General features: G+C 38.9%; 1 protein-coding gene across 2 annotated transcripts in view; it reads right to left on the bottom strand.

Annotated features, from left to right (window-relative positions):
• Positions 1-18,688, bottom strand: part of MAP3K21 (mitogen-activated protein kinase kinase kinase 21) — a 52,757-nt gene that overhangs the window by 29,133 nt on the left and 4,936 nt on the right. For both annotated transcript variants that reach the window (XM_041748333.1, XM_041748334.1), the window contains exons 2-3: positions 6,410-6,590; positions 220-368 (exon numbers count right to left, since the gene is read on the bottom strand). In XM_041748333.1, the coding sequence (XP_041604267.1) occupies positions 220-368; positions 6,410-6,590 (330 nt within the window). The remainder of the gene's footprint in view (positions 1-219; positions 369-6,409; positions 6,591-18,688) is intronic.

Genomic DNA, 18,688 nt, shown 5'->3' with positions numbered 1-18,688 from the left:
AACTAGATTGGTTTTTTAAAAAGTTACTTAATCCACCAATACTCTGACATCTTGGATTGAAGATAAGGTTTCTAATTCATAAACTAGGATAGTTGCTTAAAAGCATTTGAAAATCAGAATCACAGAAAGTACTGTTTGGGTTAAAAAATACCCAGATGTTCTCCTGAGTAATTCCCCTTGCCAATCCAGAGACACACAGAAACAGATGTGCACAAATACCTTTCATGAGCTTGGCAAATGGCTCAGGGCAGGTGGATGGAATGGGCAAGGTGAGCTTATTGACTGCTACCCCATAAGCCACAGCGAGCCCATCAATGCCACGGTAGGGGACTTCTCCCGTGAGCAGCTCCCACAGTAAGACTCCGTAGCTGCAAAGCAAAATCGCCATACAGTTAAATGGGCTACATGATGACTTTTCCTTATGACACAGGTGGTGGGATAAATCCATCAGAGCCCTCATCCAACTCTCATTAAAAATCGTCTCTTCCAACAAAATCCCTAAGTGACACATCCTAAGGTGGGAGGTGGGCTCTTCCAGCAAACCGCCCAAACACATGCAAATACACACCTTCTCAGACATCAGCTATGCATCCATTACAGGAATTAAAACTATCAAATGAATAGGAAAAGTCTAGGAGAAGTACATAACTGAATTAAACCGGGTCGAAGACCAGGTAACACTTCAACGTGCTGGTTTTAATGTTTCTCCTTCTATCCCATTTTTCTACACTGGAATTAAACCGCTTGAGGATGGTCAGGACACTGAAGACTCTAACTCCACAGAAATCTCATCCTATGTACCACAGGGCTTAGATGAAACCATGCTGGATATTTTTAAATGTTTTTTTTTTTAATTGTTTATCTTTCTGCCTCTCCATTAGCATTTTAAGAGATGTGTTACTAATGTTTCTACCATACTATTTAATAGTTAAGGACAAAAAAATCAGCATGGGCCTCCTTGTGCCTGCTGGTGGGACAAAACACCTCCTCTTTGTAACTTTGTATCCCTTTGTACCTTAGTTTCTCTTTATCTTTGTCAAAACATAAATACAAATTATCTTTTGTTATACATAAAACATCAGTCACTCCAGAAGTCCCATTTGATTTTAAAATGATTTTAAATTGAAACATATAAGCAACAGTCATATTTATTTTTTTAATTGTACTAACATAACTAGCATGGTCCTATTTACATTCCTAATCTTTGAAAACATCATTAGCTTTAAGTTTCAAAAGAGTTTGAAATTTAAAGGGGTAACTTAATTCTCATTTCTTATGTTTGTTGCTTATATGGAACATTAAAGCATAGTTTTCACAATAGCAGACAGAAGGTAGTAAAATATGCCTAAAGGAAATTCAGAAGAGCTCGAGTAACACACACACACACACACACACACACACACACATATATACACACTCACAAAACTATTTAAATTTGGCTATGGAATTGACTTCTGGGTCTCATTTGATTCTCTTATGATCTAAAGAGATGTGTAGGGACTCAGAGCTTCACAACTATAATAGAACAAGCTGTCTATGGAGATCTGGTCTGCAAAGAGCTGGAAACTCTCTGGACTTCAGGTTCAGGTCACCCCAGATATGATAACCTCTCATTTAAAGACCTCTCCATTGGTGCCTATTGGACTCTAGACTATCTATGAAAAAACACTCAGAATAAGAATATAGAAACAATAGAACGTGCCCAGTCAATGAGGATCCTCCAGCTGATGTTTTCTCAGCTCTAAGTGAAGCTGTTCGAGTTCAAGGGCCCTGAGATCAGGCTCCTTCCCTGAGCCGGGGGAGTAACAGGGCACCCATGGAAGACAACTGAACCTAGAAGCAGCAGACTTGTTTTGGGAGTATCACTACTTACTAGTTATGTCTCCACTCACAAAGCCCTTAACAGCTGATTGTGAATTAACTGATCTGTAAGTAATAGTGATGACTGCTCTACCCTCTCAAAGTAGTGTTTCATTCTGAAAAAATGGGGGAAATTTATTTATAATTTAAAAGTGTTTTTAAATTATATAATACTATAACTATTAGCAATTGAGTTGAAACTAGTATTTTTCAAAGATTAGTGTTAAGAAAAGAAACCTGTTTAGTTTCTTAAAAAAATATCTACATTATGGTTCCTTAGTAGAGATACTTTAATTGCAAGAATAAATAAATTTAACTCACAGATCAATCAATAAAAATCACCTCAGAGCAGAGAACATAAAATATCCTTAAGATCACTGAAAACTGTCTAAATTCAAAGCCACTTCTTTGCTATTCTCATTAGCACATAACAAAACTAAAATAAACAATAACAACAACCTAAATTTGCTTCTTGGGAGTCTCAGAGAACAAATAATTCAAAACAGGTCATTTTTCTAGAGAGCAGAGGGCTTACTTTAAAGACCCACATGGGGAAAAAAAACAATGTGGAAAAAATAGAAATATTTTGATGGGAATATTCATAGAATATAATGCATTTTCTTTTGTTCTCTGAAACTGGGTAGGAAATAGTATAAATAAAGCTGTGTCCTGAGAACTCAGGTTGCCTGATAAGCAATGGCTGTGGTTGCAGGAACCTGGCTCCCAGGCCCGGGATATGAGTATGTTACTTACTAGCTTTATAACCCTGAGGAAATTTCTTAATGTCCCAGTGCTTGGTCACTGGCTCTGTGGAAGTGTGGTAATCTCAAGAGATACTGTAAAAATCCAATAGCAACGACTAAATTACTTTGTGCTATAATAATCAGTAAGGAGCGAAAACAGAGAGAGATGATCAGTGAATACGCTAGTTAATGTACTAGTTCCTATGCTAGTATACTAGTCCACTGCACAGAGTAAAGTCACCTCTCTTGAATGAAATTATTTTTATGTGCATGTTATAAAAGGAGATTCTAAAGCAAAGAAATGTGCAATTCAGAGAGAGGGCCTTCCTGCCCTTCCGCATCCTGACATCAAGGACTTGAGTATGCTTTAGCAAATTAATGCACTCTACAGGTATGTGGAGATGTTTGGCTCCATAATTAGGTGGCTCTAAAAGTCAGTAGTTTCTACTCCTTTCCACAGAATTTCATGTTTTTTTTTTCCCTCTTCTTATCATCTACCTTGTTTTCAGCTGCCAACTTTTACCAACCTAGAAACCCTCTTCCCTCTTCACTTTTACTGAAAATCAGATAATCAACTTATAAAACAGTTAGAAATAACTGTTTGGTTGGAATAATCCAAACTGTTTGGGATAAGATTTGGAAATAATCGACAAAACTAAAAGGCAACCTATGGAATGGGAGGAGATATTTGCAAATGACATATCTGATAAAGGGTTAGTGTCCAACACTATAAAGAATATCTGATGTACTCTTATATCTGATATAAGGAACTCATCAAACTCAACACTCAAAAAATAAACAATCCAGTCAAGAAATGGGAAGAAGACATGAACAGTTAAGACATCCAAATGGCCAACAGACAGATGAAGAGATGCTCAACATCACTCATAACAGGGAAATATAAAACAAAACCACGACAAGATACTACCTCACACCTGTCAGACTGGATGAGATTAATAACACATGAAAAAACAGCCGTTGATAAGAATTTGGAAAAGTGGAACATACGGGAACCAGAAAAAAAAAAACCCGGAAATGAAAAGAAAGAGAAAGAGATGGAAATGAAAAGAAAGAGAGAGAGGAAAGAAAACCATAAGAGACTTTCAGTGATAGAGAACAAATTAAGGGTTGATGGAAGGAGGTGAGTAAGGGAGGGGCCAAATAGATGAGAAGCATTAAGGGGGGGGGCACTTGTGGTGAGCACTGGGTGTTGTATGTAAGTGATGAATCACTGAATTTTACTCCTGAAACCAAAATATATAAATAAATAGATAGATAAGTAAATAAATAATAAAAATTTATTGATATATAGTCACCATAAAAAAAAGAAACAGATTTTGAGAGATCTCTCCAATGAGTGTATGGACTTAAGGACCCCTATTTTGGCTAGTTTTAGAATTTTTTTTGCTTATTTCTTGATTTTCCTCTGTTCACAATAGATGAAGTGCTATAAAGCATTTATACAGATAGTCCAGCATTTACACAGTTTGTAATTATACAGTTTATAAAAGGAGCACACAAAGTGAAATGGTTATAGTCTTAAGTAATATTATTTTGGTTTTTTTGTTTTTGTTTTCATTTTTTAGTAATGTTACTTTGAATGTAAAACTGATGCATTGATGAATTTATTAGTTGAGTCTTGAAGTATAATTTCTCAAAGGAATCACCTATTTCACTTAAGTATTTTGGTGTTATAGTATGACCCCAAAACTATCGTAATTAAATCAAGAAAGACACAATGTTTTATAAGAACACATCTGCTCAGGCTTTACCAGTAGAGTCTAATTCATCAAGTGAGGGATGAGTTCAAGCCTCTGTGTTTTTCAAAACATTCCTAAGGCACTCTGGAACCCCAACACAGTTGATAAATTTCTTCTTCTTTTTTTTTTAAGATTCTAATTATTTATTTATTTATTTATTTATTTATTTATTTATTATTTTTTTAATTTTTTTTTAATTTTTTATTTATTTATGATAGTCACAGAGAGAGAGAGAGGCAGAGACACAGGCGGAGGGAGAAGCAGGCTCCATGCACCGGGAGCCTGATATGGGATTCGATCCCGGGTCTCCAGGATCGCGCCCTGGGCCAAAGGCAGGCGCCAAACCGCTGCGCCACCCAGGGATCCCTCTAATTATTTATTGATGAGAGATACAAAGAGGGAGAGAGATAGAGACATAGGCAGAGGGAGAAGCAGGCTCCCCACAAGGAGCCTGATGTGGGACTCGATCCTGGACCTTGGGATCATGCCCTGGATCAAAGGCAGGCGCTCAACTGCTGAGCCACCCAGGCATCCCAGTTGATAAATTTCTTAAAAGCCATAAGTAGAACAATTAAGTTATATTTAAAGTGCAGAGGATAAGCTTTAAATTTAAAGGAATTTTTGGGGACTTATACCAACCAAGAGAGCTCTGCTACTAACTTGGTCTGTGAATTTGAGAGAGTAACTTCCGTTGCATCCAATGGTTAAGGGGGGGAAAACAACTTTTGTTGATCACAAATTTGCAAGTCACATCTGAGTTCTCATAGCAATTTTACTACTTATCAGATATAAACTTTTAGCAAATGACATTTCCCCTCTCTGGAGTCTTGACCGCTTCACAACTACTAAGATGGTAAGAATCACAAAGTCAGACACCAGCAAGTGATAGTGATGACATGGAGACGTGGGGCCTTGATGCACTGCTGGTGGGATGAAAGTGGTACAGGTGCTTTGGAAAACAGTCTGTTAGTTGCTCAAATGATGAGTTACTGAAGGGTATAGCAACTTCCTTCCTGGTGCAGACCCAAGGGAATTAAAAACCTGTGTCCCTATAAAAACTTGTTCATGAATGTTCACAGCAGAATTATTCAGAATAGCCAAAAGGTGAAAATGATTCAATCAATGTCTATGAATGGATAAAGAAAACGTGGCTTATCCACTCAATGGAATATTACTTGGCAATAAATAGGAATGAAATTCTCATTCTACAACTTGAGCCTTGAAAACATTATGCTAATTGAAGAGGCCAGTCACAAAGGACCACATATTGCATCTATATGAAATGTCCAGAATGAGTAAATCTAAAGATACAAAACATAATATTAATGGTCGCCTGGACTGAGAGGGATAGGGTGTGGGAGTCATGGCCAGCCAAGCTGCATGGATTTCTTTTTTGGATTATGAAAATGTTCTAAAAGTTGATTATGGTGATGAGAACATAATTCTATGAATATACTAAAAGCCAGTGTAATGTAAAGTTTAAATCATTAAAAAAAAAAAAACAGAAAAAAATCTGGAATTTTAATACTAGCTACAGAAGATGGGCATTAAAAAAAAGACAAGTAAGCTCCTGGTACAGTGTAACAGAGTGATTTTTCTTTGTTGCTCTATTATTGATAGCATCTTTATGTCCCAATGAGACACAGCTGAATGGAAAATCCAGCTGACTTGGGATCCCATTTGGTCCAGCCCTCTATTCTCAAGCTGGAAGCTTTAATCTTTAGATGATGCAACAAAATTTTACATAAAAAAAAGAAAGAATGTATTTTTGTTTATGGACAGGCCATGCAAAATCTTGGCATTACCGTTAAGTCATAATCAGTTTTAATCGAACAGGAAGGTTCTGCTATCAAATGGAAGTCATGACAATAAAAACCTCAAGTTACCTGTTCCGTTGTAATTACACCTTGATCAAAACCACGGAAGCTTCAAAAAAGATTTTGTATTCTCCATTACACTCAGTTACTGAAAACTCTGACTCATTTAAAGGGAGTGTAGCAACCAGTTTCTGCAGACATCTGTAAAAGCAAAAAGTGTGCTGCTTACCTCCAGATGTCACTTCCTTTAGAAAACAAGGAAGACTTGATGACTTCAGGCGCCATCCAGGCATAGGTGCCTGCTGCACTCATTTTGGTAGTCCTGTGCCATTCTCTCGCCAACCCAAAATCTGTAATCTTCAAAGTTTTATTGCAGAAGTCATCATGCTCTATCCTCTCAAGAAGCAAAACTAAAAATAAAAATAAAAAATAAAAAAATTGAGAATTAAAAAAATAGAAATGTGGGGTATTTTCACATTCTTATAATTTTATACTCACACTGTTTCCTTGGTATTTAAGACAATAATCTTCACTTTAGTCAGCAGAGTAAATGAGAATGGGCTTGTATTTCACTATCTTGCCTTACTTACATCACCCATATCATAATCTACATCACCAATATCGTAGGCCATTGGTGCCGGCAATTACAATTTTTTTTTGAAAATCCATAGGCACAACACAGCTTAGCACTCTTTATGAATGTTTCTCTTTATGAGAAAGTAAATAATTTCTAGGGGCAAGAAACATTTACTGAGGTATCACAGATAGGATCAGAAGTCTGTGAGAGTTTCCCTAGTAAGAATATAGTGTTTTCTTCCTAGAAGTTAGGTCCTGATGTCAATGCAGAGCCTTTTCTACTGAATGTATTAACGAATATCACAACTGATGTGTTACTATAAATTATTATTATCAAACAGTATCTTACAGTAAACTTGCAAAATGCTTATAGATTTTTTAACTCATAAGGGTATTTTATGAGCTAAGATTGCTTTACTAAAGCTCAAAATATAGCAAGAAGCAAAAACCCTAGAAAAACATCACCCTGGATGCTTGTTTTCCTAGGCCCCAGCCTCCTGACAAAATACAGAATGCTCAAGAACAACGTCCGGGAGCAGACCTCCCGCCAGAGTCAGCCCTGAGTTCTCAGGTAACAGTAGCTATGATAAACACACTTCTCTCTCTCCTCATCTGCACCCACACACCCTGCCCTTCCCTGCACCTGGGGTTCTTCTCTCCTTCCGACGGTTGATTTTCCCCTATCACCATGCAGAAGGTTTTCCACATGGCTCTAATGCAGCCCCCCAACCAGGTTCCTCCTTCCCATTTGCCACAAAGTGAAGGGTTTAATCCTACTGTTTCTGCTGACTTATCTCACTCTTTCCTTAAAATCCTGCATTCCAACTTGTGGCTCTGCTGTTCCACTTGACCTGAATCCCCCTTTCCACTTTCTCTGTCATCATATCACTTCTGGCCTCACGGCCACATACAGGAATGACAGTGGCCCTCATGGGGCCAGATTTACTTTCCTAAAGTGTCATAGCTTTCCTTTATTTTTAAACCTTCCACACACAAACTACTGATGTACACAATATGCGTGAATCTCAAAACCGTCATGCTAGGTGAAAGAAGCCAGAAGTAAAAGGTCACATGCTGTGATTCCATAAGTATTCTGGACAGGGAACAGAAATCAGATCAGGGCTTGCCAAATGCTGAGGGCCCAGGCTTCACTGCAAAGCTACACAAGAGAACTTTTTGGGGTGATGCAAATTCTCTGTCTTGGTGATGATGGTGGATTATACATATTTGTCACAACTCATCAAACTGAACACCCTGAGAGGGTGAATTTTGCTGTATGTGAGTTATATGGTAATAAACCCTCATTAAAACAAACACAAACTTCCATGATTCTGTGTAACTCAGAGATAATGTCAGCACTCCAAAATTGGGGTCACCATAGCCTCTACATCTGCACAGCAGCCTACATTTCAAACTATACCATGTGTTTCTTCCACTTAAACTCCTCATCCAGCCCAAATAGTGTCCTTTTGATGAAACTATTGAAATACCCATTAAGCAAAAGAAATGATTCCTGCCTCCATACTCACATGAACCTCACAAAGCATAAGGTACAATAAGTTCTTGTTTTCACCTGTGATTTCTCCTCCAGACTATTAGCTCTGAGAGAGTGAGTATATGAGTGAGAGACAGAGATAGTGAGAGAGACAGAGATACAGATAGAGTTGGTAGGGAGAAGAAGATGATGAGGACAAATATGTTCAATCATATTAATATTCATGTATCTGCTCCGTGTCTCATCTTTGTTCAGAGCATATGCTGGATGCTTGTGGATGAACAAAACATGCACGTTCTTATACTTGCCCTTTGCTCATGCCATTCCCACCTAGTAGAAATGACAACAAATTAATAAGAGAGTTGCTAACAAGGGCAGAGTTTCCTATATGCCTTGCCATACTTCCATTATTTCATCCAATTGTCATAAAAATCCCAGGGCATAGGCCTTCATTCTCAGAGGACAATTTATACTGAAAAAAAAAAAAAAACATAGCAACAGTATGAATCCACTTAGACAATAATCCCAATTTCAGAGTAAACAGAGTATATGGGGGATTGCTATTCAGGTTTTACCTTGAGAAATAAAATGAAAGTAAGTCTACTTCATCCTTCTGTTTTTTAAAAAGAGCCGTTTGTGTCATTATTGCAACTATGTGCTAACTCGTAGTAGGATAAAAGCAAAACAGGTGTGGGAGGTCTTTTAGAAGAAATTATCCAAACAAAATTGGAGAAAAGCATAAGACATTCATCTTTTTTGATTTTTGGAACATGATCATAAAGAGGACCATTTCCCCAAATGTTAATTATAAGAATAATTAACATTTACCAAGAACATTCAATTCGTCAAACGCATTTACGCCTATTTTAATCATAAAATCCACACTGCAATACAATAGGTATATACTATTTACTGTCTGTATAGATAAGGAAGCTGCAAAACAGGCATTACGTAAGCTGTCCAAGGTCACATTGTCTAAGAAGCAGGGAAGCCCAGCAGTCTCACCCCAGAGGAAGAGACTCCCAACTGCTGTTTACATTGCTCAGGTGAAAGCTTTTATCAACTTCTCACAAGAGCTTTCTTTATCCTTTGGAGAAATCTCTCTCCATTCAGGTGCTCATTCTCTTCTTTCTGATTTCCTATCATTGGATAATTACCAACTGATGTCAATGGAGGCAGTATGCATAGTGAGGAAGGACGTGCACTCCAGGGCCACAACTGCTTGGTTCGTATTCCCTGCTTCTGTTTCTTTCCCTGTCATGGGAATTGTGATAGCCGGTACATCATGAGGTTAGAGTGAGCAGGAGATGAATACATATCAGCTGCTTAGAACAGTGTCTGAAACAGCATTTTGTGAAGATTACACACAAACACACACACACACACACACACCCTTTTATCAATATATTTGAAAGTGTTTTTATTAAGTTTTTAAAAAATCACTTTCATGGACTTCAGGGAATCTTTTATCTTTTTCAAGACTTAAAAATTTCACTTTGTAATGGATTCGTATTTTATTTGCCAACTCATATTGTCAAATGTTTACAATATTAAACAGCCATAAAAGTCAAAGAGTTAATACAACTGGAAAGAGCCAACACTAGATTTAGACATGAAGAGGAGTTTGAGTGGGGACTTCCATAAGTTGCCAATACTGAAGAAATACCACTGTGTTGTAACATTTCTTTTCCCAACTGACCTCTAACTATGAGATTCAGAGAGCAAGGACCCCCTGTTCTATGATGGTCAGCTTTAAGGTGGTTTATATTATATGCTGTACATTATGATACAGTTGTTAAGTAGCAAGGCCAAAATTCTACCATTGAAAAATGGTACTTGTGATCTCAATACTGTACCATATGGTACACTGTATATACAGTGAAGGATGGAGGGGGAGACTCACTCCTGTTTGGAATAACCTTTTATTCTTTCCGTTTATCTACACTCTACCAATTCTCAATGTCCAGCTTCCTTAGGAAAATCTTCCAGAGCATCCTACAAAATAGTGACTATTTCATTTTTCTAACCACCTATTACCCATATATTACGTTGTTTTGTCCATTATCTTTTTACCTATGACTTATTACCCTAAATTATATACAAAGCTGCTTAAATCCTATGATCTGAATCTTACAAATTTCCCCTATATCCCCCAATATCATCTAACAAAGTACCCGCTACACTGACTGCTCAACAGAATAGTTGGTATTAGTGATAATTATCACCAGTTCTAATACTAGGAATATTGACTACCATTTATTGATCCTCTTCCATGTATAGTTGTTTGCACACATTTAATATCTCATTTCATCTTCATACCATTCTTTGAAGTGGGAATTGTAATCTCCACAGTTTAAAGTCTAGAAATGTTATCAAAAAAGCATGTGGCTAACAATATAGAGCCAGATTTTAGATCCCTTCTGCAAATGACTTCCCCAGGCTTCTGCAAATTTGATAAAGCTACTGCTTGTAAGAAGGGGGCAAAACAACCAGAAATTTCATTTTGTAGATCACTTAAGAGATTAATTTTTGAATTTTCCTTCCTTCCACATCAGCTTAGGGTAAATTTTTTTTCTCAGTCCTTACTCCTCACAAATATCAAAAAACCCAAAAATCTAATCCCTCAAAAACCTAAATATTTAAACCACAGAAACAAACAAAAAAAATCAAATTAATCAGGTACTTCATCAGCAGTATTACATTTTTCCGCTATACTACTGATTTCACTTTTGAGAAGAGTTTGTTTATTTGAGGGAGAGAGAGCATGAGCGGGGGCAGAGGGAGAGGGAGAAGCAGGCTCTTGGCTGAGCAGGGAGCCTGAGGGGGGACTCAATCCAAGGGGATCATGACTTGAGTTGATGATAGTAGATGCTCAACCAACTGAGCCACTCAGGCACCCCCTAATTTCACTTTTAAACAATGGTTATTCTTATCACCAAAAAGGACCCCAAATTAATGATCCAAATGGCTTGCAGTTCTATTGAACTCTGTTTTCCAAGACATTTTCATATGTGTTTTCACTCTTAGAAACATCCACATAGGAAGGCACGAGGAAGCACTGATTAAAACAAGAATAAAAAAAAAAATTAATAAAATAAAACAAGAATAAAACTGATTGCCCCGGGCAGCCCTGGTGGCTCAGCCGTTTAGCGCCGCCTTCAGCTCAGGGCGTGATCCTGGAGACCGGGGATCAAGTCCAATGTCGGGCTCCCTGCATGGAGCCTGCTTCTCCCTCTGCCTGTGTCTCTGCTCTCTCTCTCTCTCTCTCTCTCTCTCTCTCTCTGAATAAATAAATAAAATCTTAAAAAACAAAACAAAACAAAAAAAACGATTGCCCTTCTCCCAGCAGGACCCAGGAAGGCCTGGCAGCCCTTGAGAAGCAAAGCCAACAATGCCCCATAATAAGTGAAAACAGAAATAAAAGTGGGAACTAAAACTGAAATATTTAAAATTGATTGCTTTCTAAATACATGCCAGGGCACAATGTGCTAGAGCAGCCATGATACTGACAGTTTTAGAACACCTCCCCTGTCCTCCCCCCCCAGCCCAAATTTCCACAGGAGCTAAGAGTCTCCACACTTTCAACAGAAAACAAGTTAAAATAACATTGTGAATGTCAAACGTTTGCCATGAAAGCCCCATTGTTTTGGATTCTATTTCAGAGGTGTTCAGCAGAATTCCTGAAATTCCTTATCTTTTGGGCAAAGTGACCGAAACCAAAAATAGCCAGAGTCCCGACAGGTAGATTCAGGCACCTGGCCAGGTTTCAGCCTAAGGGCTCCAGGTTGGCAGCCAACTTCCGCTTCCTGCCCTTGCCCAGAAGAGCCCGAGCGCACCAACCCGCCACCAGCAATCATAATGTACAGACCAGGCAAATAAACTTGTTTGGCCACAGAAATGGTGAATTCTTGTGAGTAACCTAGCGACGCATGTTTGAGCCCCCTTTGTGAGACTTCAGTGAAGATTTCTGACCCTCGTTAGCTCTGTTCTTGAACAATCAGCCTTTACAACCTTGTACTTAGTCTACTTATTCAACCATGAGGCACTTGGTTTTTCCGGCTCCTTTGAAGTTGCACATTGCCATTTTCAGAATTATAGCATATAATGTATATTTTTTTTATAAAAAAAGCAATTACACTGTATCCATTCTATTTTCTCAACATTTATGGGATTGCTGTGTCCAAATTCCATTTGAGTCAAATGGGTTAGTTTGCATTAATCTTTAACTAGAAATATACTACCCCCCAAAAAAAAGGTCCTAAGAAAGAAAACAGGTTTGAGAAAAACAAAATGTCAAAGAATATAGTATTAATAAACAGATTTTTCTCACTCTAAGGAAGGTTACTCTGAGAATTTCAAGTCTGAAAACTACCTCTAGGGAATAAGTGCTAACTTTCTAAGTTTACTGAACAGCACCACATTTCACACATTTCTTTCCATCTATCCCTCACTGGCACCATGTTGCTTCCCCCAACACACATTCCACTCACTCACTCACCAGTCAGTGGAGACAAATGCCAACTGCCCCCCTGGCCTTCAAGCCCCTTCTGGGCCTCATTTGAAATGACCTTTCCAGGTCTTCTTGTGCCCTCCAGGATGAATGCTGCATCCTAACAATTCTGTGTCCTATTGGCCACCTCTGAAAAGCATAATGTTGCTGTATAGAAAGCTCTCCCCTCCCATCCTCCAAAAAAGCAACACGGGGTGGGCACCCCACTTCCTGATGGGCATCAGGGCTTCGGCACCGCCTTCCCACCAAGGTGTTTACTGGGAGGGCATTTCAAGTCCATTAGCTTTTGGAATCTCCAATTCCCCCCCCCCAAAAAAAGAACACCTCACTTCCTCACTCTCCTCCTGCTCCAATATTACAGGAGTCAAACAATACCAGCTCCCTTGGGGGGCCTTCCCCGTGACCTCAGCTAGAAGCTCCCATTTCTAACGCACTGAAGTTGTATCATCATGTCATATCCTACTTGTTCCTCTCGTTTCTCTGATTAAATTATAAGCAGCTGGAGGATAGAATTTGCACCTAATTAACCTTATTTACTGATTTACTAAGGCTGCAGAGCAGCTAGCTGCTCTGTAGATATTTGTTAAATGAATGGGTACATCAATGGTGTAAGAGAGGAAAAAGGGAATAGGAAGAAGAATGAGTTATCGGCTTTCTCCCGTGAGGTCAGCAGCTACTACAGAAAACCAACTCACCTCTGCACTCCTGAGACAGTATTAGGAAATGAAGACTATTTTAAAGAGAATTACAACAGAATAGTTTTTCTGAATTCCTGTCTGCAGCATTTGACACAGCTGATCATTCTTCCCTGAAACACGCTCTTCACTGACCTCCAGAGCATCCACGGCCCCCTGAGGCTCCCTTTCCTTTTCTGGTTCCTCCTTATCTCACTGATCTCTCATTACGGACTAGGGATGAGGGCCTCAAATCTCGGATCTATCTATTCACTCCCCAGATAATCTCTGCCCACCTCAGGGCTTTAAATACCATCCATCTGCAGATGACTCCTAACTGCTGACCTCCGCCCTGGTTTCCCTTCCATCTGTCTCGATGCGCAGCCAGCTTAATCCTGCTACAGAGCATGTCAGATCCCAGACCTCAGTCCAAAACTCTTCAGGGTCATGCTAAAGTCAAAGGTCTCATAAGACCCCGCCTGACCCGAGTCTCCATCCCCCTCAGGTCCTACTGTCTTCCTTCAGTCCTCTCCTGTCACGCTGGCCTCCTGCTTTGGAGAGTTTGCAGTTTCTAGTCCCTCTACCACACTGTCCTTCCCCAGGTGACGTGTTCCCACTCTCCGTCCGGTTTTCCTGATCAGCCACCTTTCCTGGAAGGCCTTCCTCACCCATACAACCAGAACTTCAACTGCTCAGCGCAACAGATTCACGCTCTTCAGCCTGAGTTTTAGTGTTTCTATTGAGCACTTACACACTCTCCAACATGCTACAACTTTTATTATTTTTTGTTTAACTATGGTGTTGCTCACCAGAATGTAAATTCCAGGGACTGGGGGACGGGAGGGGCACGGAGATGTGTTTCTGCTTTGCTCATTACTGAGCACCAAGAGCTGCAGAGGGTTCCTGGCACATAGTACACAATCGATAAACAGCTGTCACATGAATGAATGAGTTAGCCTACTAAATACAAGGAGATGGACTCCTATAAAGAAAATAAGAGATAGGGTCGACTAAAATAGAGCTTCATATTGCTCTTGCACCAAAAACAAAAGCCACTGTACAAACCTTTTCATGGACATATACAATGCTCAGTTTTAATGAGAAAACTTCATACATTTCATTGTGTGTGCAAATCTAGTTCAATATTTGTGTTACCTTAGTATTTCTACAAAGTAGGTATAAAGCAAACTGAGGGAGAAATTCTTCCACGATGTTCTACACTAATGTACTAGTGAACAGAGAGTCCTTTATGATATTATTTCATTCAACATTTGCAGAAAACTTGAGACTAAACTCCTTCAAATCATCTTAGGCCAGTAATAACTCAAACATTCCTATACGCAATCAAGATACTTCCCCAAGTGGCATGTGATTTGGTCTTTTTCCAATAGCTTAGAAAAGTGACTAGTAATGAAACCTGGTAGTGAAACAGTTACAATAGCAACATAGTACTTCATGCCTCCTCCTTGACCCTCAACTTATCAACCCAAGTTACAAGCAGACCTGCCAAAGCACGCAGATGGCAGCACTCCTACAGAGAACAAAGCTCCAGACTGTTTCCTCATACTGCTGGCTGGCCTGAATCAAGCAAATTAGCCAAATCAAAAAGACCCTCACCCCTACGCAAGATGAATAAATATATGACTACATGGCACTACATATTGCAGAATGACTAATAATATTCTTAAGGTTACAAAGAGTTGTGGAAAACTTTTAGGTATCAATGAGTTCACATACACACACACACACACACACACACACACAAAGGAAATATTCAAAGCACTCAAAGTGTTTCTGAACAATATATAAAAATGAGCGTAGTCACCAACTTACACTTAGATCGTGTCTTACAGTTTATTAAATACTTTGACATATATACCAGGTGTCAGCAAACTACGTCCCATGCACCAAATCCAGCCCAATGCCTATTTTCTAAATAAAGTTTTATTGGAACACAGCCACACTCATTTGTTCACATACTGTCTGTAGATGCTTTTGGCTACAATAGCAGAGTTGACCAGTTGCAACAGAGACCTTATGCTCCACAAAGCCAAAACTATTTATTATCTGAATCTTTACAGGAAAAGTGTACCAACCCCAGGAGTACACTCTCTCACTTTATCTTCACATCACCCTATTCAGGAAGCCAGGGCCCTGAACCCACAGCTGGTGAGTAGTGGAGTCAGAGGGCAAACCTCAGATACCACAATGACACTATTCATCACCCAATGTCAAAGGGACAAATGCTTAGAGAGCTTCCGTTCCCCAGAAACACAAGCCCATAATAGGCCACCCGTACTCTCACCTGGTGCCTTCAGTGGCAACCATGCAATTTCATCAGACACTTAACTGGATTTGAGATCCAGGCTGTGTTCATGGAAGGATTTACAGATCAACCCAGATAACCGTAAGAAGAGACCCACAAACCTGGTCTTTTGAATGGCAGCTTCCAAACTTGGCTCTGCATTTAAATCATCCAGAAGCTTTTTAAGAAAATATATTGCTGCATCCAAAGCCCAGATGTATTAATGGATGGATAGGGTCAGATTAGTGTTAAAGCAAGTTAGTAAAACAGTAATGGTAGAATCTGTGAGTATGCGGTGAGTATGTAAATGCTCGCTTGAAGTTCCTTCAATTCTGTACTTCAAGATTTTCTAAACAAAATGTCAGGAAAAAAAAATTCATTGCTTGTTCCCAGCCAAGGTCACCTAAATCAGAACATCCAAAAGTGAGATAGAAATTTTATTTTTTAAAAGCTCATGAGGAGCTTCTGATGCTATGCTAGGATTAGGAACGATTGCTCTAGAATGCCATTTTTTGCCAACAGAACTGATCATCTAGCTTAGGGGGTCTCAAAGTATGGTCCAGGGACCCCTGGGCATCCCTAAGGTAGCAGCAGATTAAATACAGAAACAGATGTGAACATTCATTTGTCTTCTATTAAGTGTAGCAACAAAGTCATATGTTGTGTGAAGCAATGTCACTCTCCTTCCTAAATTTCTTTTGGAAAAGAAGATTTTTTTTCCCATTGAAAATGCCATGTTAACATGTAATGGGTCTGTTATTTTTATATTATTAAATATTTTTATTTTATTTTATTTGGAGGGGAGGGGCAGAAGAAGAAAGAGAGACTCTCAAGCAGATGGTGACACAGGGCTCTATCTTACAACCTTGAGATCGTGACCTGACTGAAACCAAGAGTCAGATGCTTAACTGACTGAGACATCCAGGTGCTCAAATTATTAAATATTTTAATTTTCATCATTTTAAGTTTCAATAGCAATAACCCACATAAATAAAAGCTCTTTGGGGTCCTGATAACAAACATGTGAGAACTGTTCATCCAGGCAATAGATGGAGAAGAAATATGCTCAAGTTCCAGGATTAGAGGCTCCAGATTCAATTCTCTGACAAGCCAAATGAGCTTGATAAAGGAAACTAAACTCTGGCTTTAGTTTCTCCATCTGTAAAATGGGGATAAAGTACCTACCTCAAAAAGCTGCTGTGAAGAATAAGTGAGGATTGAGGTGGGGCAGTACCCAGTGCCTCATAAACTTTAGATATATATGAGCCCTTATTCTCAATACAACTATTCCTTGGTTAAAACACTTGAGAAGAAGCAGTATTTGAAAAAGAAGAATTAAAAAAAAAAAAACTAAATTCACACTGATTGGAGGTCTCCTGTACAAATTTGTTTCAAACTCCAAAATAAAACCAGACTGTCTAGGAACCTTTCCTCTGCCCCCTAATACCCCTTTATGGAGGTGTTTCACCTTTTGGGAGCTCCTGAGGGCTGAGGAGGGTTTGGAGATAGTCACTTTGATATTTGGAGTGAAAAGTCATCAGCCTGGCATGGTAAATCTGGTCACTGTTTTTTAACTGTAGTGAATCAGAGAGAGAAAATGCCCTAAACTAACTCACAAAACGAATATTGATTTTAAAAACTAGGTTCCGGTCATAAATGATAAACAATTTACGTCAAGCCAATGTCTAAGTATTTTAATTTTTACTGCCCTACTGATAATCTATGGTAGTACAGTCATAAAGCAAATTATCTCAAGTTTGTTTTTTTTTTTTTTTCGGTATAGATGTTAATCTGTCAGCAGATCAGACCACTTGCCTCCTTAAAACCTCCAGTGGTTGTTAGTATGGCCTTCAGGTCACCCACTCACTGCTGACCACATGCTAAATGCCTGTTGCCTTCCCAGAAAACCCCTTGTCTACCTTTCATTCTAGCTGCACCCAACTACTCTTGGTTCCCTAAAAAAGCCCTATGTTTTCATGACAGTTCCACAAATGTGTTTGATGGGTTAAAGAAACCTCAAACTTATTTTCCCTCCAGGACTCTGTCCATCTCCAAGAGGAGGATTCAGTAGACAGTATCAGAAGTCAAGAAATTCAGGCTCAATGAGGTTATACAACCTGCCCAAGGTCACACAGCTCATAAATGACGACACCAATGATGGAACACAGGTCTGACAGACTTTGAAGGCAATGCTCCTGCCAGTAACTGCACTATAATACTTGGGTGCTAGCGCAAGAAGAGAAAACAGGGCTTCCGGACACCTTCTGACATGGACAGAATGGTCTTCCCTTCTCCTCTTTCCTTCACTGTGCTTTGATAACACTTGGCAATGACTGCAAACATGACTGGATATGTAGAGTGAAGAGTAAATCTGTATGATCCAGAATCAAATAACTGGACCCCCCCCCCACTTACAACTATAAAAGAAATGAGTGGTAGCCTAGTTATTTTATATATTATTTCATGCAAGCATGAAAATGGTAGGGGACGGCGTGGGGACCATTTGTCATTGCTACTCTTTTAAAAATATATCCTTTAGCCTTTTTTTTTTTTCAGAAGCAGATTAGTTCTTGCCACCATTGGGGTATCTATACTGATCTCCTTGTGCCCCTAGAAGTGGGAAGAGGCCATGGCATGAAGCTACATGTCTGGAGTAAAAGATCAGATGAGAGGAGAAAGAAGATGTGTGTTTTTAAACTGATAATAGTGTAATTAATAGCTCCTCCAGATCACTCCAATGAGCTATTTAAGGACCTTATTTGGAGATTACATTTCCTATAATTTTCTCAAAGAGTTCCTTTATTTACACTGTATTAATGAGAAAAACTAAAAAAATTGGATTTCTTTAGTAGTTTTAGTAAGCGCTCTAAACGTTTTTACTATGCATCACTGCATAGTTACTAAGTATAACTATGTCTATTTATTGATTGTAAATGCCATTGTAAATA

Source organism: Vulpes lagopus, chromosome 3, assembly GCF_018345385.1.
Source record: "Vulpes lagopus strain Blue_001 chromosome 3, ASM1834538v1, whole genome shotgun sequence".
NCBI lineage: Eukaryota > Metazoa > Chordata > Mammalia > Carnivora > Canidae > Vulpes > Vulpes lagopus.
The sequence above is the reverse complement of the archived record's forward strand: the minus strand, read 5'-3'. Positions and strand labels throughout refer to the sequence as shown.